Source organism: Mesoplodon bidens (assembly GCF_964165515.1).
Source record: "Mesoplodon bidens genome assembly, chromosome: 11".
Taxonomy (NCBI): Eukaryota; Metazoa; Chordata; class Mammalia; order Artiodactyla; family Ziphiidae; genus Mesoplodon; species Mesoplodon bidens.
Window position 1 is genome coordinate 11,501,982 of NC_138167.1, and position 26,418 is coordinate 11,528,399.

Genomic DNA, 26,418 nt, shown 5'->3' on the forward strand with positions numbered 1-26,418 from the left:
CAGAAAACATGAAAAGTATGACTCACACATGATGCATGGGAATTTTTTCCAATTTTTATAGGTGCTATTATGATTAATAAAACACACAGTTTTTAGTAACCTTTTGACAAACTGACCAAACTGAGTTGATTTCTCTCAACAACCACTAAAATTTCAATCAGGTGAGTGTCTGAGAAATTCTTTGACATTTAAAAGAGCTTTTGAATGTGTGCAAAGATTTAGCTATGGGGATGTTCAGTGTGTCACTAATTATAGCAAAAAATGTGAAACAACTTAAATACATGAAAGTAGGAGTTTGATTAAATAAATTATATTATATCTATAATTTTGTCCCTTTAGGTTGTAAGAACCACAGACACAGTCAATTCCAAAATAATAGGAGTTCCTGCAAAGAAGCTTTAGTAGCTGTGCTACAGGACACAGCTCCTGCTCTCATACTTCTCCTCTCACGTGTCTCTGTTGGCATAGCCCCTGAAGATACTAATGTCCCTAATTTCTCTCTAACTTAACTTGTATAAGCATAGAAAATCTGATCAGATTATTCAGTCACTATCATATATGGAGCATCTCCCATAATCATAATAAGTGGGCAGGAAGCTGAGATGGGATAATAGACCTTCCCACCTATCAGAGGATAAAAGTAATTGTAACTATCAAGATTATGACATACTCTCCAAAAGTATGTGAAATTAGCCATTCAAATAACGATTTATAAGGCATGGTTCTGTACGATTTAGGATAGTTTTACAAAACCCAGTTTTCACCTATCTTGCAAACTAAAGCAAAGAAACCCCATAAAATTTTTTGTGTAACTGACATAACATATGAATCATGCAGTCTCTGCTTGCTTAGTAATTTGTCATTCTTTCAAAAAATAATGTATTTATTACTGTCAATCCTGATGCAGCTTTGCACCACATGGGATATAAATCTGTTGATCTTTTAACATTTTGGCTAAGATTGACAGTAGCTTTTTAGTAAATGAATTCATAAAACATCTCCTTTCTCCTTGGCAATCTCCTTCTAAAATGCCTCTTTACCTCTATCAATTTTTCTCTTTCTCTATATTTCCCACTCTATATCACCACTTTTTCTTCTTTCTCCTGATTCTAAATATCTGAGAAAAGTTAGTACAGAGTAATCAGCTATCCAAAGTTAGAAGAAATAACCAGGCTCTAATGATAAATGAATGGTTCAGTACCATGGACAGCAGAGCACATTCTTTCCAAAATATGAACCCATTCTCCCCCAAATTTTAGTTGCTATATTATTAAAAACATTCTTATCAGCCAGCCATTGGCTCAGACTGTGATTCCATGCTGAGAAGTTCTAGTGCATCTAGCAAAATTGGTTTCACCTTTGAACTATCTAAGTTAAAGGAACAAGTCCCCTTCCCCCAATCTACATGGACCAATACATCCATCAAAAACAAATGTATGAAAAGTTAAATTAAGTTAAAGCAGATATATAAAATACAAGCTCCAATTTGTTTTTTACTATTCTTACATACTGTAACAAATTGTGATAAATGATTTCTATGCTTACCCTTAACTGATGTGCTTACTTTGTCACAGATGATTAATAAATAGTTATTACACTGGCATTGTCCCACAGACTAACCTTTGATTAGTAATTACTGAGGAGCCTAGGACTTCTTGTCTCATTATGGGCTGTGCAGTTGGCGAACCCTATAAAGTTTCAAGCGTCCCAAAGTGGAATATTATACAGTCACTTAAATAAAAGCAGAGAATGTTTATTGATGTGCAGAGACTTTCCCACATGCTAATTTGTAAAAGCATGTTATAAAGAAGCATAATTCCATTTTTATTAAAGAATAGTAACATGGTGAAAGAGTCAGGAAATATGACAGTGGTTACCTCTGGGTGATGGATTTATGAGGGATTTTTTTTCCTTTTGTTGTTAACATTTTCTTTCCTGTATATCCTTAATTTTTATACCATGATTATATATTTCTTTTATGAAAATAATGGGACTCATGGAAGTTAATTATTAGTTTTAAGTTGATCGTTCACTCAATATTTTTGTATTTCGATTCACGGTCTATCACTGTGTCTCTATGTGCTTTGATAAGTGGCTGGTTTAGAGCCCCCATAAATAAAGTATACAGCTTTAGAATGTGAACAAAAATGTAGGTACCCAAGAAGCATTTATTGTATGGAAGTGGAAGGGCTGACGTTATTTGCTTTTTATTTTCAAAGCATCCAGTTTCAAAGATGTATTTTGTTAAATATCACAAATTTCATATGGCTTAACCTAACATTAAATCAAATTATAGCTAAGTAAGATTTCCTCCCCCCTTTTCTAATGGACAATTAATTATGCACCCATAACAAATGAATAATCTTTACTCTTATCTATTTTACAAAATATATTTTGGTATCTCCATTCAGAAAAAAAAATGCTCCACTAAAATGATCCAATTTGAACTGACACGAACAATTTCTGCAAATTTCTGCTTGGTTTCTGCACTGTAAGTTATCTTCAATTAATTAATCCTTATCTCCTTAGGGTAGGCCTTTGACAGGTCTGGAACAAAACTCAGCCAAATGTCAAACTAGGAGGGACAGAAACAGCTCAACTGAAACACATCTGCCAAATCCAACTTAGATGAATTTATTTCTTCTGGGACAGAGAGCACTTATGAAATTGATATTTGCAAAGTAGAATTTGTAGCATATTAATAAAAAGTGCTAAATGCATAGGTTTTAAAATAATGAATCACTTAGGACTCTAACACCTCATTAATATGGCATTAATCTATTTAGAACAATGCATAATAAAGCCTACTTCCTCTGTAGATTATTCTAGTGTTCAATTTGTAAAGGAATAAATAATCCCAAACTTTTTTCTTAAACTTTTGAGTTTTGTATTTGAAACCATATAGATTTTATGTTACTTGAGGTTTAAATTTTACTAATATGCCCACACCTCTGTAATTAAAGTCTCCCAGTCAGGGTAAAGGGAATTGTTAGAAGAAGCATAGTGAGAAAAACATGCTTTTTAAAACCTTCTAGTCCCCTCCAAAGAGATGGGGGCTAGAGGTGCCACAAAGCAGTAGCTGCTGAAACAGCTAAAATAATGGGAGAATCAGACAGCCCTCTCTTATTTACCTGGAGCTCAAAGGCAAAGTAGGAATAGATCCCTTTAGGTGCCACCAAGATCCATCTCCTTGCTCCAGCAAGGAGTGTTTAAGAAAGACTCTCCTGTGTAAGCAAACTTGGAAAGAGCAGGCCAAGTTTTACTTCCCTCTTTTCTTGTTATCGCCAGAAGACAAAAAACAAAAACAAAAACAAAACAAAACAAAAAAAACAGCAACACCTGCAAGGATCCTACATTACTCATGCTTGGGATAATTACCATGCATCATTTGTGCCACCCCCCTTCCTGGCATGTTGGCTCACAGCGAGTGGCCCAACCTCCAGTGACTCCTTTGGTATTTGCTTCTTGCAGCCTACATACAGCATATGAATCATCAAGCCCCCCAGCAGAGGGCTGCCTGGAAAAAATAAGGTTTCAGTCAGAGAACCAGCCATATGGATGCATGGTTGACGCTTACCATGCAACTCTTACAGCAAGTGAGACAGGATAACAACCAATGGCCATGCTTTTCTCTTTGTCAATGGATGTCTGGGTGGAAAGGCAGTAGAAAGTGTAAATGTCAATGTCAAAGAATGAATATTCAGTTCAAAAATTGTGCATAAGTAAATCTGAAAAAAAAAGAATCACAGCAGCGTCTTATTGCTCAATTCCAGCCCATTTACAGAGAATAAAAAGGCAAAGCAATGTGAGTGAAAAGCAAGATATCACACTCAGCAGGACTCTGCCACCTTGGCTTTGAATGCTGCCACATTTATGAATTTAACTGTTTTACCACCAGCCTTCTCTGATCTCACTTGATCAAGAAAGATGGCCAAGGTTTGGTTGAGCAAGGTAGCGCTGACACAAAATTAGCTCTAGGAATAAGATAATGCACTCGGTGAGGAAGGAATCACTAAACTTAAAGCCAGCTAATGAATTCCTGGTAGAATTCCTGATGGATGCATCCAAAAGTTGATTCTTGAATTAGCCACAAACCTACGCCTCATAACTATTATTTGTCACACACAAAAAAAGGATCTAGGATGCAGTTTTTGAGAGCTAAATTGCTGGCACCATAAGTGGGTTGCATCTTATTGTCTTCAAACAAAAAAGAACAATATAGGTATGTTGGATTGCTGGTTCTTTTGAAACCAAGGATTCAGTGTCTTATGTCATATTCATTTCAAAAGGATTGTCACTGATAAAAGAGAAATTGTGGATTTCATATGTCTCCTCAGAAAATATTTATTTCATTTTGAAGTATAATCCCAGTTGAGTAAACATTACTTCTGTTGTCACTGAGATCGTGATTTCAGTTTTCAAAAATTCTAAATTGTGTTTACTTGTGGTGACTATAACAATAGAGTCACAAATCTGCAGCAATATTATAGCAATGTGGAGCTACTCTGAAACATATGATGTATAGCTCATTTCTTTAGCCTATAAGATAATGAAATGCCAAGCATTACATACATATGTACTTCCTCTGCTTAGTACATCTCAATGTAAATTGGTTATAGTTCATGTTTTAAGAAGGATGTTTTTTCTAATACTAGGAATTTTCCTTATGGAGTCTTATTTTTTTTTAACTGACGTATAGTTGATATACAATGTTGTGTTAATTTCTGCTGTATAGCAAAGTGATTCAGTTATACATACATATATATTCTTTTTCATGTTCTTTTCCATTATGATTTATTACAAAATATTGAATATAGCTCCCTGTACTATACAGTAGGACCTTGTTGTTTATCCATTCTATATATAATAGTTTGCATCTGCTAATCCCAAACTCCCAATCCAACCCTCTGCTGCCCCCCTCTTCCTTCCCCTTGGCAACCACAAGTCTGTTCTCTATGTCTGTGAGTCTGTTTCTGTTTCTTAATTTCATTTGTGTCATATTTTAGATTCCATATGTAAGCGATATCATATGGTATTTTTCTTTCTCTTTCTGACTTACTAAGTATGATAATCTCTAGGTCCATCCATGTAGCTGCAAATGGCATCATTTCATTTTTTTTATAGCTGAGTAATATGGAATCTTATTTAAAAGAATCCATCCAGGGTTATAGTTTTGCCTATCCTATTTTCCCCTGTCTAGCAAAATGAACTGATTATAAAGAAAGGGTGGCAAAGAATAGGGAATTGACATAACCTGTCTGGGCTTATAGGAAGGCCTTATACAGTAGGTTCTATAAAACACTTGTTGAATGGTTTCCTGCTCACAATGTTCAAATTCTTAGCCTGGCATTCAAGACTTTTCTTCATTTGCTTTAATCTAGGCTTTTTCCTTGTCTCTCATTGCTTCTTCTCATGTGCCATGTGCTACCACTGCGTAAAACTTTTGAACTTAATTGTGTTCTGTACTTAATACTGTCTACCTCTAACACATTTTCCTCACCATTTTCACTAGCCCAAGGGATCAGACTCATTATTTCCAAGATCCCTTTAAATTTTGGATTTAATGACTTATGATTCAAGGAAATACCACTTCCTATGTGAAACATTCTTTGATTGCCCCAGCTGAATATTATCTCTCATTTTGTTCCCCGCCCTTATTGATCATGTCTTCTTCCAAATGTTGTATATCTGTGTCCATGTCTTATGTCCCCTGCTGTATTTGCAAATTCTCTGAACAATGCTGCATGACAGTATTCTGCATTCAGGAAATTTCCTCTAATTACATATTGAATTACAGTGAATTACTAAGCAGCACCCTTGACAATGCAGGAGTTTTATACTATCATTTATTTACTAGTTTTTTCTCTCCTGGGTGTTGGAAACCCTCAGCCAGAAGTAGCTGAGCTTTTTCCCCAAGGTAATTAAGATTCTCTCCTGCCTTTGCCATCTCAGTTTCATCCTGTGATTATTCGGCCATAATGATGTGACTGCTTTACAGAAAACTTGATGTTATATCAAGTGCACAAATTTTGTCTTTTTGTCTATAATTGTTCAATTTCATTCTTAAAGTCCAAGCTTTCTGCCTTTGCTACATGGAGTTCATCACGTCTACCTGCTGCTCTTTCTAGATTTAAATCTGATGTGACACAACCCGTACAAACCCGGAAATGTACAGATGCAACACTCTTTTCTCTTTCATAGACCATTTCCATGCGAAAAGAATCACATTTAACTGCCTGATATGGAAGTTGCTTCATGAATTTTGCAGACCTGGGGTGAGAAAAAGAATATTTAGATCCAAGGCTTGAAAGATTCACCCACACAATTTTCAAACACACATTCCTCCAATTCTTTTGAACACCTACTGTGTAACATACAATTTCCGGGCGTATTACATCATTATCATCTCTGAGTTATGCTAAACATAAAGTTGACAAAAACTGAAGCTTAAAAATAAAATTGAGTGAAACCAAGGTCCGTAATCTTTAGTAGGTTAACCTAGATCATAAAGCTAAGTAACAGGATTTCAACTCAGGTACCTAATGCAGAGTTCAGTGCTCCCAGGGGGACACCCAGGGTGTCAAGCAGATGTGTCAACTGTGGTAGCGTATGGCTAGGGCTTCTCCTGGTTCATTTAAAGCCTCTGAGCCTCATTTTTGTGTTACGCCAGTGGTAAAAGCCACCTCTTCTGAAGACGGCTTCACAATGGTTTATCAGCAAATTATCTTGTCCACGGGGTCACCTGTTTTCACAATGCAAATGCCTCCTGGTTAGAGGGACTGACTTGCTTAGACTCTCCGCTTATCCTAGATGGCTCGGGACCTTGCTGATTAACCATTCATGCCTGCAACCTGAGAGTAAAAACTTTGAAAAGTAAGGCTTTGCTACTCAAAGTGTGTTCTATGAACCAAGAGTGTTAGTACCACCTGGGAGCTTATTAGAAATGCAGACACTTGGGGTCCATCCCAGACCACCTGAATTCATATGCCTTTTAATTTTGAGAAGCCCTACCAAAGCACTATATTCATTGAAGCTATTTCTCTTATGATATAATACTTTTTGGTATGTTTGTGACTAAATGCAGTGAAAAAATTCTCAATTTTTTGTTTTTAATTTGTTCGTTTGTTATCAAAAAATGATAAACTCTGCAGGCAGTCTCCATTTCCCCTTGGAAAGTAATCACTGGTATACAACAATTGCCCCCACTCTGCCCACTCATCTAAGAGCCAGATTTGCCCTGCATCTCTACAGAAAGTCCGCTTAGGGAAGTTTTATTTCTTATGGCAGAAATGGAAAAAAAATTAATTGATTTGGTAGGTTTGGGAGGACAAAATATCATCATGGAAATATCACTGGAGTGGGTTCAAGAAGATCTGCCTTCAATAGGAGTCTTCCTCTAACCAGGCAGTTACCCCTGGGCAAGCCCCTTCCCACTTCCGGGCCTTGGGCTTCCTCATCTGTATTAAGGAGTTTGGACAACATAATCTCCAAGGCTCCTTCATACTATGACAGCTTGTTGGAACTTTACTGATACTTCCTTAATAGATTTCTCATTGCCACCCTAGGCTCTTTCTCCACTGCCAAGTCCAGATAAGTCTTGCTTATTGCCACAGCCTTCTAATTGATCTCTTGCTTCATTTTGCCCTCTCCCCATCCGAGCTCCACTGCTAGTTCTTTTGCTCTCAAAAGAAAATCTAATCATGGCCTTCTGATGCTTAGAACATTTCAGCGGTCCCAAACACCTGGATATGACCTGCAAGTCCCTTCCTGTTCCTTGAAGATGCCGTGCTGTCCTCTGTCCTAAAACACACTGCTGCTCCCAGCCCCTCTTGCCTGAAACGTCCCCTACACTCCAGCCTTGACCACTGAGTCCTGATAATTTCAAGCATCAACTTCGTCATCACTAGGCAAGGTGTTCTTGCTATCAGAGTACATTGTGCATCTCATCATAATATTTGATGCTTCTTACAGTTATTGCTCATTTAGAATTAATCTTTGTGAGGGCTGAACAAGTCTCCCTTGCTCATAATCATGCTCTTGTAACCAACACCAAGTAAGCATTACAAATTATTTTTTGAATTCTATCCTCTGCTTCCTAGTTATTGATAAGATAATAACAGTAAACTCTAAATATTGCTTTAAGGATTAGGCATAATTAATCTAAAATGCCTAGGACAAACCCTGGCATATATTAGGTATTTAATATATGCTAGCTATTACTATTGTTACTATTCTTTTCTCTCTTTAGTTATAGCAGTTAGTACGGGCTTAATGGTAATTACCTGATAAGTAAAAATCTCTTTTTCACTTTGAGTGCTAAAGGGAATACACAAAGAAGTAGATGCATTCACCTAAATAAATGCATCAAGTTAGTGGTTTTCCTTATTCCAGTGAAACAGAAAATCATACTGTTACGTACTAAATATATATAATTAATCATATTCATTGTAAATTATGCAGCAATGTATTTGGAAAATACAGTATTGAATTATCACAAAGTATTATTAAATTCTTCCAGTAAATGTTCCATGATTTGTTCCCTTGAAGCTTAAGCTAATAGAAAAGGCTTGAGAGAAATTATCATTTTGAAGAAAACAGATCCTGGATACTTATGACCTAAAAGGAAATCTGGCATGCATCTCTTAATATTCTTAGAAATTACTCATAGGTTCAGCTTTTATTAATTCATAACTCTTTGAAGTTATGAATTGAAAGGGATCTTGAAGTCCAATCTCCCATCCAATATTTGAATCACTGTGGCACCGTCTTAGCCAAGTGGATGGGCGGCCTCCGCATGGGCAGTTAGATGATTAAATCTCTATTAGTTTCCATAGCAACATATGATTTATTAATGATGCATCCATGAGTCTTTAAGAATATATTATCTGTAAGTCAGAAACAAATTATAACACAGTCATAGGAGAAAAAAGACAAAGTGGAAGGTAGATAAGGAAACAATTGAGATATTAATCAAAATTTAGTTTGATTTTTTTCTCTATCAGATATTAAATAGTAACACAGATAGAGTCATGACCAGCAAACATACAAAATGTCAGTCTTATTCTGCCACTGTGTTATTGTTCATTATTACTTATTCCCAGTTTACACCTTTTCTTCATTATCTCTCACCCATTCTTTCTTTATATTCCTTTAGTCTTACCTCTGTGTTTAATTCCTGCTTTCTCACTACTTACCTCCTTGCCTCTCTCCTTAATATCTTTCTCAGTTTGGCCAAGTATTCTTTTATTTCTAAAATACAGTAATATGACTTTGCCATAATAATACAGAAACTGAGCTGTAATAAGAAATACTCTGACACCTAAGAATAGGCTGAAGAGACACAGTAAGAATATGTTGTTAAAGGCTCAGTAAAAATAAGATAGGTAGATGAATGGATGAATGGATAGATTTCAGTTTATAAATATTTATTAAGTACAGAAACTGAGCTGTAATAAGAAATACTCTGACACCTAAGAATAGGCTGAAGAGACACAGTAAGAATATGTTGTTAAAGGCTCAGTAAAAATAAGATAGGTAGATGAATGGATGAATGGATGGATTTCAGTTTATAAATATTTATTAAGTTCCAAATAACAAAGTACTCTGTTAGATTCTGTGGTAGATAATAAGTGAGGTCTGATTCTCTGTCTTTAGGAGGTTAAAATCTACAGGAGATTTATACACAGAACTAACCAAACACAGCACAAGACAGACCATGAGCAGTAATATGAAGGGAGAAAAAAATGGGGAAAAAAAAGAGAAGAAGGGAGAAGTGGAATATTATTCAAGGAGGAGGAAATAGAAATACAGTAGTTAGCAAATGGAAAATTAATATTGATTATAAGTATTATATTTCAGGGTATTCAATAAAGAAAATGTGTGTTTCAGAACTTAAAGCACATGATATTAATTTTTTTAAAAAATCATATGGATCTCACAGTCAGCCATGGCCTGGTAAAAGTATTGCATGCTATGACTTTATTAAGACTTTATTATGAATCAAATAAAAGCTTTGTAACTAAAGATCTTTTGTTTAACATAAATTGTGTAGATTAATGCAGATTGGCGTGAGGTACTTGTATCGGGCCACCAATAATAGCTGCTGCCTTTAAGAACAGAAACCAAAATAGTAAGAAAAGATACAGAAAGTGGTTTAAACATTTCTGTACAGAATCCTATGAAAAAAAATTCACATTTACCATTAGATTCTGTACCATCGAAATGTTCCAATGGTAAAAACCACCTTTTAAAATTATTTCAAGCATTTCTGTTTTTCACCTTTTAAATCACATCTTGTACAGGGCAATAAGAAACTATTTAATGATGAAATGCCAATTAACAACAAGTTCAGTATGTCAAGTAAAAGTAATGATATTTCCTCACCAAATACCACAGCGTGATTTATAGAAATGCCATCCTCCCAAAGAATGGAATCCTTTCATTTGGTGCAGTAAATTGCATACTGTCTTTTTTACAGCTGTTCCCAAAGACAAAGATATTTTTGAGCTTCATTTATAAAACATAAATATCAGATTGTTATTCCAGCCTTCTTGTAATTCAACATAGCATCAGTGCTGGCTGAACATTATTCATGCGGTGGAAAGTAAGAGATGGTGACAATTTAAAGTTAACATTGTGAAATGAAGATGAATATGTAAAATGTTAACCTCAAATGGTTTAAGTAGATGTTATAAATACTTAAAGTGAGGAGAGCAGGATCTTGGTAAAAGAGCCTTTTGAAATTATTTCCACTTCCTACTGTAAGGGTGATCTGCCTGTTACTAGATTCGTATGATCCCACGTACAGAGTGATGTGTTCTGGGAGAGATTTAGATAGAGGGCTGTGGATTACATGAAACTGATTCTGCCTGAGGTGGTCACAAAGATGTCTCGAAGAAGGTGGTATTTGATAGAGATACAGTGTCAGAATTGGATATTCGAAGTGAGGGAAGGGATATTTCAGGCAGAAGGAATACATCAATAGGACAAAAGAGGCAAGAAATCCCCTAGGCAAATGGAATGGGGAGTTTGACTAGTCTGTGAGGTTCATGGAGCTCTTGACAGAGAAATAGTGACAGATCAGATGAGATGGTAAATTAGGGACAGATTGTGAAAGGCTTTTAAGGGTCACGCTAAAGAATCTGGTTTTTATTGGCTAGGGAATAATAAGCTCAGTGATATTTTTCCCCATGGTTTTAAACCCAGAACATTCACATGACCAGAACTGTGCTGTTTATTGGGCATTTAGAATGCACTCAGCTGTGCCAGGTAATTTACAAACATTATCCAATATGGTCATCACAAAAGTATAGTTAAAGGAAGTAGTAACCCCATTTTACAGATGAGAAAACTGTCTCAGAGAGGCTATATAACTTGCCTTTGTTCAACAATCTAATAAGACAAATTTTTACCCTCAATTATATGCTCCTTACTCTTCATAATTCTGTTTTCCTAAACCTATTGTTTTTTTCAAGACTGTAATTTTGTAATTCTCTTACTCTTAATAATTCGGTATTTTGAAGAAAGGAGAAATAGGAGAGAGTTAGGCTTGTTTAGAAGCTATTTTACTATGACAAGAAAAAATAATATTTCTAATTGAATTATATCTATAACTAGTTCAAGTAACAACAAATCTGAGCTACCACTGTTCCTGAAAAATACACGTTGAAAAATTGCATGATTATCATTTTAGAGTTTTATTATGATGTTGAGGGTTCTTACACAAGTGAAAACTTAAATTTCTTTTATTATCTATTCAGTTTCTAATGATATTCAGAAAGCTTTGCAATGCAGCTAACAAGAGCTTCCTTAGCCAGATTCATTAAGTGTAATTGCCATTTTTTAAACCATCAAAATTAAGCACTTAGTATGTGCAAGACATAAAATATGGCAAGTATCTTAATTCCATTTTTTTCATTTTAATCACAACAACATTGTAAGATAGGCATTCTTTTCCCATTTTCTAGACAAGGATACTAAGGTTCCCTGAGATCTCTACGGGGTAGTCCCTATGTAATGGAACTGGTATTCATGTTGAGCTCTATTTAAGTCACTATTCTTTCCACTACACCTGAATGTCCTGTAACCTCCCACACCATGTAATAAAGATGAGTGATCTTGAAGTGATGTTCATGCCACATGGTTGCAGAGGAATGAAGTAAAAGACAGTCTGTGGCACAAACTTGAAGTGGAGTATCATGGTTATTGGACAGACTTTGAAATCAGAGAAACATGGATTTAACTCTCATGCCCACCACGTAAAAGCATGTGACCTTAGGCATGTTACTGAAGCTTTCTGAAGCTCAATTACAAACTGGGAAAATGCAAATAGTAATATCTATCTTAGAGGGTTGTTAAAAGGATTAAGCAAAGTAATGCCTAAAAAGTTTTTAACACAAAGTAGATTCTTAATAAAAGTAAGCGCTGTTAATAGTAGTAGTTGTGTTACCACGCTGCTGTATCTCCTCGATTCCCAGGGTATCAAGTTATCAAGTATTTTTTCATTAAAAGTTCCCCGAATAGGAATTTGGGAGCCAGCAGTTAACATAATAAATGTTTTGCTTCTATTGCAGAATGCAAATCTAACTGTTTCACTCCCCTGCTTAATAACCTGTACGTGGCTTCCCATTGCCTTGAGCAATAAGCCTCAATTTTTTTAGAAGGACTTAGAAAGTATCCTATGATCTAGGTTCCACTATTGACCATTCTGATGTTATTCTGGTTTCTCAAATACATTGTGCTTTCTCCAGCCCCCAAATCTTCATATACATTGTTCTTCACAGATCATATTGTTTCTCTAAATCTTCAGCAGGCCAACTCTTACTGTAGCCTGTACTTACCTGTATAGACTCTTACTCTAGGTTAGATCCTGTTGCTAGGTCCTCTTTTATCAGCATTCACTTCTTTACGATGCCTCTTCCACTTGTAATTATTTAAAATGGTATATTTCTTCTCTTCTGTTGTAGACTCCAAACACCACTGGAACCAGGACCAAATTTCTTTTCTTCACCATCATATCTTCAGCACCAAGCATACAGCAGGCACTCAATTTTTTTTTAAGTTTTTAGAAATTTATTTATTTGATTTATTTATTTTTGGCTGCATTGGGTCTTCGTTGCTGAGCACGGGCTTTCTCTAGTTGCGGTGAGCGGGGGCTACTCTTCCTTGTGGTGCTCGGGATTCTCCTTGCGGTGACTTCTCTTGTTGCAGAGCACGGGCTCTAGGCACACGGGCTTCAGTAGTTGTGGCACGTGGGCTTCAGTAGTTGTGGCACACGGGCTTATTTGCTCTGTGGCATGTGGGATCTTCCTGGACCAGGGCTTGAACCCGTGCCCCTACATTGCCAGGTGGATTCTTAACCACTGTACCACGAATTTTTTAAAAACTACTTGAAAGTACATATTGAGCAAAGCATGTGTGTAAAGTACAGCACTTCATCTCCCTTGACTTCTGGGCTTTAATTTATCTGGCATGGAGGGATCAGTCCTCCAGGAAAATCATAAAATCCCAGTGATGGTGGAGGACACAGGAAACAGGAAACAATTCACTTTAAAGATCTGAAAGTTCTGTTGTTGACAATAACTCAACGAGGAGAGGAGTTAAAGGGTGGTGCTTACAAAAGGTCACAAGGATCGCACCTAAATATGCTGTGAACTATGTGTTTCGTAAGCAGAAGGCACTCTTTGTTAACTATCCTCAGGATTTAATTAACTGGTATCACAGTTGGCGAGACATTTCATGCCAGTGGGGAAATTCAACTGAACTCATTAATTCTAAAATAACTGATTAGCGCCATTATCTTTCACATTATCTTTCTATAAGTGGGACAGCTACATTTTTACAAGCATCTTTCTGAGGTAAAACCACTTAAAAACTATAAATACTGTTAGGGATAGAGAAGCAGGGTAGAGAATTTAAAAATTCAGGCAAAATAATGTTTGTCAGTGTTTCATGTTGAAGTAACACTTGTTATTGAAAATAACACTTGTTTCACAGAATTGACCTGTCAGAGACCCCTATTTTTCATAACATATTAAGCCAGAAGAATGTCACATATTTTCAGAACTTGCCTGATCATTGGACTGTCAAGAATAGATGTATGTGATGGCTTCCTGGATGGTGGACCCCCCTCCTCCCAAGTCAGTCATCAACCAGGCAGCTTCACAGGTCTCTAAACTCATCACCATAGTAGGTCCCAGAAACTGTTCCCATGGTAACCTTCAGTCAACAGGTTAGCTCAGGCTGTCTCACACAGGTGTAATAATAGAAAAAGAAACTCTTACATGATGCCACAAAAAAGGGTAATATTGATTATTGAATAAGTAGACTGAAAGTCAGAGTGGTTATGGAACCATTTATGAATCATGGTGTTAGTGTCCTAAAATGATACATCTTTTAAAATTTACATGTCCCAAAGAGAATCAAGGAGAAAAATAGGTCATAAATACTGTAGCAATAATTAGCTATTGTTTTTGGAGGCTCTACTAAATATCACATATTCAACTGGGTAATGTACACATATAATCTCACTTCCCTCCCACCAAAACCTGGTCATAATAGGTTTTAGCTTTTCCCTAATTTACCTGAAGCAAAGGAGGCTCAAAGAATTAAACTGAGAGACTATCACTCAAGTGAGGTTTGAACCCACGTTGGCCTACCTCCAAAATTTCTTTTTATCTCCAAAACTGCTTTTTTTCATGATATCACACTTTTTGAGCATCTCTCAAGCATAATCTAGAGGAATAAGTCATAGTTTGTGCTGAGAGAGTTCACCACCAATTAAGGGCAGGGATGAAAGGTAGCATTTGGGCTACCTTTGTGCCTCAGTGTTTTCATCTGTGAAGTGAGATAATAACTTAATGGGAGGTTCTGAGGATGGAATGAAAAAATGTATTTTAAAACATTTTATAAAATATAAAATGTGATATATGGCTATTGTTATTATCCTACATATCACATAAAATCTTGGTATATCTCCTCAGCCTAGGTTTCTTTCCACTTTAAAAAAGCCAGGTTGAATTCTTTCCTCAAGCTTGTTTTCTTTGATCTCCAAATTTAAGAGCTCCACAGAGCTTCTACCCCAGGTCCATATTGACAGTCAGGAAATAATTACTGCATTAATATATATAATAAAATGCTATTTTACACCCACTTATGCACACACACGGCAACTTGCTAAGGAAATATTATTAGTATTTATTTTAAATGAATGCTTAATGGGTAAAAATTGACTTATCATTCTGCACTCTGGTTGGGCAGAGCAGAGTAAGATTAAAAGCTGAAGGTGCAAAGATAATCTATTTAATCAAGGAAATGGCAAATGCAACAAATTCAAGGGTTGTAACCCAGTAACCTACGGGCTGAGACTAGCCTGCAAATGTGTTTTGTTTTTGTTTTTTTTTTTGGTATGGCACCTTTTATTTATTTGTAACTAAACTATTTACAATATAATCAATGCCCATGGGTCTATTATGACCCCAAAACAAAGCTAATATGAACATTCTTCGACATGTTTTTTGGAGCACATACACATTCATTTCTGCTGAGCCTATATCTAGAACTAGAATTGTTGGGTCGTGTGTTATGTAAATATTCAGTTTTAGTAGATATTACCAGTTTTCCAAAATGCTTAAGCTAATTTACACTACCACCAGCAGTGAATGAAAATGCCACTTGCTCTAAATTGTTGTGAATACTTTGTATTTGTTGTCTTTTTTTTTTAATTTTTTTTTTTGCGGTACGTGGGCCTCTCACTGTTGTGGCCTCTCCCGTTGTGGAGCTCAGGCTCCAGATGTTCAGGCTCAGCGGCCATGGCTCACGGGCCCAGCCGCTCCGCGGCATGTGGGATCTTCCCAGACCGGGGCACGAACCCGTGTCCCCTGCATTGGCAGGCGTACTCTCAACCACCGTGCCACCAGGGAAGCCCTGTTTTCTTTTTAATTTTAACCACCCTATGGGTATGTAGCTTGTCTTACTCTTTAACTCCTTAAAAGTTGCCTTGTGCTTTCATTACTTTATACTAGTAAAGGACGTGCTCTTCAAGATGTTACTATTAACTTCTTGATGACCAAGTCTAATTTTCTTCAATCCTTGCCCTTAATTTCTTAGCAACATGTGACACCACTGACCCCCACTTTCTTCTTGAAACCATATTCCATTGACTTCCATGATATTACATTATCCTAGAAGGTACATCTTTATCCACAGTCCCCAAATCCAGTATACCCTTTATTTTATGTTTGCTTAGAGACAAACAAATGCGTTTTCTTTGGCCAGATTTTAATGATGCTTTTAGACAATGCCTGTACCCTCCCATTTGCTAACTAATCCATCATTCAATCCTCTTATACTTGACTGCTTCACACATTTATATTACCTGCCTGACATTTGAGTTTTGGACCCCTTTACCAAGCAAGAGGCAAAAGAGATGGGGGCTCTGTCTCATGAAATCATAAAGACAGAAATGGCTGTATCTGAGCGTGTAAAACATGAAAGGCAGTGTTGGCGTGAATGTGGACTCAGGCACCAAGAGAGAACTAACATACTCCACCTGAAAAGATACATTTAAGGCCCACATAAAGAAGTCTTGCAGTACACAGCAGCTGGTAAGCATATTCACCCAGAAGGCAGCTTTCAAGAACCTGCTGTATGAGCTTCAGAGCTTCAGTTTCTGGCACCATGCAATAAGCATGATGTAAGTTGATGTTCTCTATTATAATATTGTCATCATTGAAATCATTATCATTGCTATGATGATTGGTCAGATACAATTCTAGGGAGGACAAAGTCACACAAGGCCCGTCTTTCTCTTTACTCCCAAATAGAATATGTCCCCAGTGTCCTGCACCGTTCCTGATACACGCTGGTTGCTCAAAGTTTTCTGAAGAATGATAGAATAAATAATGGGAGATTAGAGGGAGGCCATACTTAGTCTTTGAGATCAACATCCAAATTCTGCTCTGACAGTTTCTGAAAGAAAGAAAGTATCAGGGCTGCTCTGGGACTTTAATCTTCCTGAAGGAACTGAAAGGACAGACTGTCTTGCTGGAAAAGGTTTCCCAGGAGCTGGACAGGAGGCTAAGTGGATGAATTACATAACGTCTGCAGAGGACTATGGCCATTAAGTGCTATATAAGCACCAGACACCATTAATATTACTATCTAAAAGAACTGAGCATCCCATCACTTCTTATGTGGTAACCTTAGCACAGCAGAATTTTCTAAGTGTTCCCTCTAAAATGCTCTCTCTAATAATACTAATCATTGATTGGTTTGCCACATGAAGCACTGAGAATGTTCTAGAAGCATGTGACACCGGCAGTTCACACGGGCAGATCTGGTGCAGCCAGCTTTTGCTTGAACTCTGGTCAGCTTTCATGTGAACTGTTACAACATCCTCCTTACTGTCTGCGGACCTTAGATGGGCCCAGTCAGCCAATTCCTAACTACACTAGGCCCATCCTTCTAACTATATTGGCCTTTCTAAACTGTGATCCGTCTAATCATGCCACTTTCCTGCATTAAAACAGTGCATGATTTCTTTGGGCCTAAAAATATCCAGATTCCTTCATAAGGCATAACTTGCACTGGGCTATTTGCTCTCTCCTCTGAGCATCTTAGCACTGTCTACCCACTCCAGAGCACCCTGGAGTCTCTTCCTACTTCTCCAGATGACTTTCCTCACTTTTGTTTCCCTGGGAAACTCCTGAGTATCTTTCAAGCATCCCTTCTACCCTGAAACCTTCCCTCATATCCATCTGCAGAAGCAGAATGAATTGCTATCTTCTCTACATGTCTATAACACTGAACAATTTTCTTGTATCGACCAGGACCTTTGGCTGCAAATTTTGGAAGTCCGACTTAAACAATTTAAGCTATAAGTTGGGATTTATTCAGTATGTATCTGTGGCTAGTTCTCTTCCTTGACCCACATCCCAGTGACTCATCCTGCATTTTTCTCCTCTTTAATGCTGTCCACTCTGTCTCCAATAGCTTTTCTGTCCCAGGACTGGCTTTAGAACAGGTGACAGGCTCCTGGGCTCCCACTTCCTTGCTGAAGTCAAACCCCTAGGCCCCTTTTGCTGTCTCAAGCAACTTACCTCTAGTTTAGGAAAGAGAAATACCAAGGGGCATCAGAACGTGTGGATCCTAGACATTATTCTGACATCAATTAGCTGTGTGACATTTGCACCATTGTTCTCTCAAGTGTGAAATGAGGGTGTTGGACCAGAGAAATTTCTATATTAAACTTTGTTGTGCAAAGGACATTTCAGTGAAAATATTTTTACTGCAGAGTTGAGCAATACCTTTACCAGTCTCAGAAAAAGAAAAAGAAAAAGTTTTAAATAGTTTTCTATCCACCAAATAAATCAGCATTGGCCTTGCCTAAGTTTACCAGATCCATTCTGATTACTTTTTTTTTAAATTTATTTATTTATTTTTGGCTGTGTTGGGTCTTCGTTTCCATGGGAGGGCTTTCTCTAGTTGCGGCGAGCGGGGGTCACTCCTCATCGCGGTGCGCGGGCCTCTCACTCTCTCGGCCTCTCTTGTTGTGGAGCACAGGCTCCAGGCGCGCAGGCTCAGTAGCTGTCGCTCACGGGCCCAGCCGCTCCGCGGCATGTGGGATCCTCCCAGACCAGGGCTCGAACCCGTGTCCCCTGCATTGGCAGGCAGGCTCTCAACCACTGCGCCACCAGGGAAGCCCCATTCTGATTACTTTTAACGCTTCCTTTTTGTTCTGCTTCTCAGCAGGGATGACATGCCTGCAACATACATTCAGAATTTTCTCCTGAATGTAGATTCTAGGAAAAGCTGAAGTGAAGGGGACAGAGAGGAAAAAAATAACATAGATGACATTTCTTTTAGGCTCACTGCCTAGATTGCACTTAGCCTGCTGCCTTATTCTCATTAGTCGCACTGACTGAATCTGATTAGCCCACCCTGATTTATTTTTGGCAACCTGGGAACACATGGGCCAATGCTTATTTTAATGGCTGATACCACCATCCCCAAAGCTGTTGTTAGCATTTGGAAGATTAGTTCCTTTTCCTGGAGGCTTTAACTGTCTACAAGGCATCATGACACACGAGACACAGATTTCTTAAACACTTTACAAAATTGAGTTTATTTTTTCCTCTTTTCATTATCATAAACACTTCCAGTTTATTGGCTGTTAAAACATAGAGCAAAAAATTCTTAGTAATTGTGTATCTGACGTCTGTAAACTTATTATTTTCGGAGTTAGTGAATCAACTTCTATAATCAATAATGAATAAAAACCAGATTTCAGGGCTATTGGATACTCAACGCTTGGTTTAGCCTCACGTTCCACCTGATCGCTGGCAATGGAGAATGGGTTACATTTTATGTTTGGTCCCAAAAGTACAGGACTCTGTTTTAGAAATCTGCCCATGTATCTGAGGATGAGAGACAAATGTGGATAAAGGACATTTGAAGAGTCAATCTGTACTGACAATCCCGGGTTACAGAAATCTTCCCAGACCTGCCCAGATCACAAACCACCTGACATATGCCAGGCATTGGTCCTAGAACTGGGGACACAGCTAGAAATAAGATGCAGTCTCAGCCCTAGAGGACTTACAGTCTAGTGTAATAGGAATAGCGTGAACACAATCAAGTCTACTAAATGCTAACATAGAATTAAACTTCTCTTAATGGCTAGATAGTCTTTATAAGTACTAGGACCTTTAAAAACCAGACTTCTTAAAAAATGAAATAAGAAGAAAAAAAGTCAGTATGTTTTTAGGTCTATACAGTATCTTTTAAAGGATTGCTGTATTGTACACTTGATTTGGTTGCTGACAATATGTGAGGTACCAAAATCAATAAGTAGATTAATCCTAAGAGGAGAATGCTCACATATAATTAATGCAATCAGCAATTCTTTCATTCATTTAACAAACATTTATCAGCTATATCCTGTCTGTCAGACTCGATGTTAGGAAAATAAGTCAAGAGGAGAAGGCAAAGACATGTAGAACAACAATGGAGCTCCATCTTGGTACTTGTGTACGGTGGCTAAAAGTCCAAACTACATGTGTGACCTGGAGCAAGTGACTTAATCTTTCTGGCTCTCAGTTTGCACAGTGACAAACTGAGATTGACATAATAATATCTACCTCGTGAGATAACTCTGAATATTAAATGAGGTGATCGTGTTTATAGCCTGCCTAGCTTGGTACCTGGATCCTTGTAAGTCCTTGACAAGTTTCAGCAATTTTTCTGTCCCACTTTTGTAGAAAAGAACCCTGAGGCTCAGAACAATGAAATAACTTGTCCTGGACACTACATACCCAGGAGGTCAATTAAAAACAGAACGGCAAATGTCAGAAAGTCTATGAGTCCTGTCAAGACCAGAGAACAGAAGAGGATGGATTCTGCCTGTGGAGTGTGGGAAAAACTCAGGAAGGAATATTTAAACCAACTACACAAATGATTCTTCAAATACTGTTCATGAGCATTTATCTGGAGACTTGGAGCAAAGTTTTCAATCCACTAACTGCTGATTTTTCCATCAACACCCACGGCTCCTGAGTCTGGTCCTTTCCTCAAAGAGCATCTTAGTTTCTCTTATTAAGGACTGGCTAACCTTTAATGAGGATTATCACAGGTTTCTCAGCCCTGACTATTTTAGTTTCCAGGACTGACAGGTGAGACATCAGAGAGGAAATCACTCCCTTGAAACCTTCTTCTAGAATTTTCCTAGGACTATGGCAGGACTACTCCCTCCAAAGTAAAATAGTTTCTTCAACCCATACAGCTTCTTCAACATAGGTGAAACAAAGTCCTTCCATAGGACTTCTCTGGAAGTCGAGTGCCAAGATGATTTTCATTCATTTATAATTACGCATTTCCATGATGTTTATTTTGTGTTTATTACATGACACAATCCATGAACTGGAAGCAGCTTTTCAATCAAGAAGAATGCTAAAAGTAAAAAAGCCTGAGAAGATCAATTGCCACAATAGGGTTAATCTCCCTCTTTCTGCTTTTCCTCGTACACTAAAATACCTATGTAACTCTATTTCACAAAGCAATGCTTATCACAATGCTAGTTTTGGGGAAATTATGTCGGTATAATTTTATTGCAAAATAATCTGAAATTTGACCTCCATTTCCTTTTTCCCTCTTTTCTTAAACAGAATGCTACAACATTCCATGTAACTGTCCAAGATGATAATAGCATCGCTGTCTCTTTAGAAGCTTCAGATGTCATGAGTCCATCATCTGTGTATGTGGTGAAGATAACTGGTGAATCAAAAAATTACTTCTTCGAATTTGAGGAATTCAACAGTACTTTGCCTCCTCCCGTTATCTTTAAGGCCAATTATCACGGCCTGTATTATATAATCACTCTGGTAGTGGTAAATGGAAATGTGGTTACCAAGCCATCCAGATCAATCACTGTGTTAACAAGTAAGCATCATGTGCAATATTGTTCTCTGTGTCTCTTTGTTGGGTGTATTCCCCTGGGGGTTATCATGAAAACAGAGCCCAGAATGGCAAGATCAATTGCCTTGAAATCAAGTGACAAGATTCAAAGTTCTGCTTTACCTTAAGAATACAGTCTCTTGCTGAAGCTGGATCACGTTTTACTGTAACCTTTTGTTAATCAAAATGTGTTTAAACCAAAAGAAGTCAACCTATTTTGAGATTGAATGACAATTTTAGATTCATGATTGGATGATGTAATTTGCTGCTATATAATTTAATAGTATGATTATAACTAAGTTTTTTTTCTAGAACACATATTCTCATATTAAGCAAATTGCTTTTTGAGGCAATGAATTTATGCTAATATTTAGCTGGCTCAAAATCAAAATTACATATTTTTAGTTGAGAGAGAGTAAAAGATATCGTTATGTATCGGTTGCTATTCCTCACCTCACCCTCAAAATAGCCTAGGCTTCCCCTGCCCAAGAAAAATGCCAAGAAAAAAAAAAGTCATTAACATTTTAACCTTTAGTAGCACATGTCTTAAGAGGTCATGCTGATATTAGAAATTTTTTAGGAGTGGTTTTAACTACATATGATTTTCACTTTTCTCTCTGCCTTTAATACATAATCTCAAAGTAAAATTCGGCTCTACTGTATATGTTGATGTATGGAAGAAAAACTGTTATCTATAAGATGGTAGAGTTTATCACTAGAGCAATGCAATGTCTCAGCAAAGTTCTTTTTTCTCTTTGTTCCAGTGGTTGCAATCTTTTAATTGCCATCTATACGTGATCTTTCTGGCCACCATTAAGGAAAAGGACATAGTGCTATTTTCTGTTGGGATAAAAGTAAAGAGAAACACCAAGAAGCAAGAACTCAGAATCAAGCTAGAGGACATATTTTTAACATGTCTGTCAAAAATTAATTAAAGTTTCCCTTGGCAGAGTTCCAGGATCCGTACTGAGTTCTAAAAACTAGGAATGGCACAGACCCAAGACCTTCAAGGTTTATACATATAATGAACAAATATAGGACCGAGCTGAATTAAAGGAAGGACTTGCCTGGTAAAATGCTGTCTTAAACAAGCTCCAGAAATGGCAAGTTAGGAGTTAATAGAACGAGGCAGCAGATTTAGTCATATAATGCCTATAATATAACACTTGGAATCAGAAGCTCTGCCTTACTCATCTTCATAATTTCATAAGCATGACCTAGCATGACCCTTATGCTTAAATGGTGATCAGTAAATATTAATTCAATATAGCTAAGCAAGTAACAAGAAAAGGAACCAGGAAAAAAAGGCTAAGACACAGAGCAAAATAAAACTAGTGACTGCTGCTGACCCAACACTTATTAGCAGGCACTAAGCCACTCTGGATCAAAGCTGGAGGGGTCGGCCCTTTAGATAATGGTTCACAAAGAAATGTGTTAAGTAAGTAGATGGTGAAAGATTTCTGGAATATCTTGTTGATATTTCAGCATGTGCAGTAAGTTCTACTCAACAGGCTTTCAATTTTCTTTTGTGATTTCTTCTTTGATATGTGGGCTAGGAATTCTGTTGTTGAATGTCCAAAACTGTTGATTTTGCAGAGATCTCCTTATTGATTTCTAGGTAACTGTCGTTGTGATCAGAGAACATGCTCTGTGCAATTTCAATGCCCAGAAAGTTGTTGAGTTTTGTCTTATGGCCCCAAATATGGCCTCTCTTGTGCTTTCTGTGAGCACTTGGTGGGTGAAGTTTCAATAAATGTCAATTAGGTCAGGTTGGTTGTTCAAGTCTTCTATACCCTAATGATTTGCTGTCAGTTTGTTCTAACAATGACTGACAGAGGGAATGGATTTGTCTCTTTCTCCTTTCACTTCTTTTAGCTTATGCTTTAGTTGGAAGTTCTGTTGTTACGTTGTTAGGTGCAAATACAATACTTTTAGGATTACCATGTCTTTCTGATGAGCTGACCTTTTTATCTATATACAATGTCACCCTTTATACCAAATAATATGTCTTGTGTTGAGGTCTATTTTGGCTGATATTAATATAGACATTTTAGTTTTCTTTTTTTAAGTATTTTCATGGTATACCTGTTTCATCCTTTTAATTTTAACCTACTTATATCTTTATATATAAATGGGTTTCTTGTAAACAGCATAGAGTTGGATCTTGCGTTTTCCCCCAATCTGAAAATCTCTGCCTTTTAATTGGAGTGTTTAGACTTGCACTAGCCAATAAAAATAGAATGTTAACCACATATGTAATATTAAATTTTCTGCTAGACACATTAAGAAACTTTCTGAAAAGGTGAAATTAATTTTAATAACATAGTTTACTTAACCCATTACATTCAAAATATTATTGTTTCAGTATGTCGACTTAAAAAAATATGCACAACCTAAAAGTTGAGTGTTATGTTTTCTTCGGTAGACTTACTGAGGACTTCAAGCCCGGGAGGCAGCGTCTCAAGTAACCCTGGGAAAACTGCTCCAAGGAGGTGAGGGGGGAGCTAGGATATGTAGGAGTTTTGCAACAAAAGGCAGGTAGTAGGATCAAAAGATTATTGTTAATAAAAGAAAACTAGTTAAGGAATTTAACGCTTTTCTATGTATGGGAAGATACAAGAGTTTGGGCTCACTGAAATCATTCCTTTGATTCGCACTTCAGCTATCTGGGGCCTGTATCCTCTGTTTTCACATCCTGAGTTTCCTCAGGGCTCACCATCGGGAGTGGCTGCAATCTGAAGGCTGCTGGATGACAGGCATTCTTGGTTTCCCTCCTGAGTTCCTCAGGGCTCACCAGCTCACCTTTGGCAGTGGCTGCAATCGCTGATGACTGTGACATCCTTTGTTTACTGATAAGGCAGGCAATATTTTATTTCTGAAGTATATAATCAGGATATAAAAAGTTACACATTTTTTACTCTTAAATATAATTAAAATAAATAAAATTTAAAATTCAGTTTCTCAGTGGCACTAGCCTTATTTTAAGTGCTCAATAGCCATATGTGGCTAGGGGCTACCAATTTAAACAGTACAAGCTTAGATCATTTATATTTAATGCAGTTAAGTATATTGTTGAATTTAACTTAAATCTTCCATATTGCTAGGCTGTTCTTGTGAGGAATTGAGTCACTCTAGTCAATAGCTGAGCTCAGTTTAAAGTACTATTAACCTACAGTTCATCACAGACTTCAAATTCTTCTGGTCAATGGTAGGCTGCCAGCAGTGACAGAAGGTGTTTCTCAATGTTCCAATTCTACCCTCAATGTTCAGCAAGTCCTGAACACATGCACCACAGAAGGGATCCATGATTTTGCCTCTCCCTTACCAATGGACTTTTTACTAGTGCTAACTTTTGGGGGGACGGGGGAGGATCTTGGTTCTCCTGGTCCAGCCTCAGGCTTAGGCAGACGTTGTGATGCTAAGTGGGGCATTATCAGCATTCCTACCCCTTGCTATATACTCACAGAAAAAGTCTACCTTAAACCTGTAGATGGTCTTGGGTTGGAGAGTCTCCTGCCTCTTCCCCATAGTAGCAGAACTCTACCTTCTATCAGTGCGTGAAGATCACGAGTCCAAGGCTGTTTCTGCCCTTGACTCAGGAATATACATCTTTTACTTCTACCTGTACCCCAGAAGGAGGAAGATCTTTGCCAGGGAACTGAGAGGGAAAGAACTTCTACCTCTCCCCAAGGCATAAAGCATTCTGCTTTGTATTTTTAAAAAGTCCAGGGGGGGCTTCCCTGGTGGCGCAGTGGTTGAGAATCTGCCTGCTAATGCAGGGGACACAGGTTCGAGCCCTGGTCTGGAAGGATCCCACATGCCACGGAGCAACTAGACCCGTGAGCCACAACTACTGAGCCTGTGCATCTGGAGCCTGTCCTCCGCAACAAGAGAGGCCGCGATAGTGAGAGGCCCGTGCACCACGATGAAGAGTGGCCCCCGCTTGCCACAACTAGAGAAAGCCCTCGCACAGAAACGAAGACCCAACACAGCAAAAATAAATTAATTAATTAATAAACTCCTACCCCCAACATCTTTAAAAAAAAAAAAAAAGTCCAGGGAATTAAGTTTTCTCCTTGATCTCTTAATGGTGTTACTTATCACTTGCACCCCTGTGCCCTGGAGGGTAGGAGGGTGGCTCTCTTGCCATCAGTATTTCTCCTGAGCACCTGATGGAGGCCCATGTAAAGGGCTAGAGAGAAGTGGGCTCCACTTGTGCCTGGGAGCCCCACTCATTTTAAACCAGCTCTGTCCTATACTTTTGGACAGAAATTTTGGATGATGGAAATGTTCTATATCTGCATTGTCCAGTACAGTAGCCCCTCAGTTTTAATTTTATTTAATTTTGATTCATTCTAAGTTTAATTTAAATAGCCACAGGTGGCCGGTAACTACCTTCTTGGGCAGAGCAGTCTAAACTGTTATTTAGAACACACTCCACCTTTCTGGATCAGGAAAATTTTAGTTGCTTTCTTCTTTCCTGCTTTAATGGTGTCCCTTCTTTCTGCCATGCCCTCCTAAAGGTAAAAGAGTTAATGTGTCCCTTTTCTCCTCAGAGGGGCTTGCCTTTAGAATTTAGTTCATTTGGTTGCCTTACAATCTTATTTCTCTGATCGACACAAGAAAAATTGTGTCTCATGGATTATTTGGCTTTTTCTTCTCGCTGTTGGATGTTGGGATGCTTCAGGAAGGGGGACCCCTTCCAGGGCCTGAGAGTGGGCTCTTGTCTAACACTAGGAAAGGAACTGTCCGAGGAAACACATGTGCTGAGTCTTCTTTTTCTTAAAAATACTCAGCCTAAGTTACTCCTCATGCCAAAGAGATACATTTTGGGGTGGCAAATTTTGCTCTCCTACTAAAGAAATGATGGAGACTCAAACTAAGTTAGTGGGTGTAATGGTAACCATCCTCCTGGACCATGGGTGGCTGCTGCAGCCAGCTCACCTCAGTGGCCTGCTTGGATATAGC

The 26,418-nt window shown here is 37.8% G+C and overlaps 1 protein-coding gene across 1 annotated transcript in view; it reads left to right on the forward strand.

Moving 5' to 3' along the window:
- Positions 1–26,418, forward strand: part of PTPRO (protein tyrosine phosphatase receptor type O) — a gene marked incomplete at its 5' end in the record, with an annotated part of 220,369 nt that overhangs the window by 95,900 nt on the left and 98,051 nt on the right. The window contains one exon of the mRNA XM_081249297.1: positions 21,162–21,435. Coding sequence (XP_081105423.1) covers positions 21,162–21,435 — 274 coding nt within the window. The remainder of the gene's footprint in view (positions 1–21,161; positions 21,436–26,418) is intronic.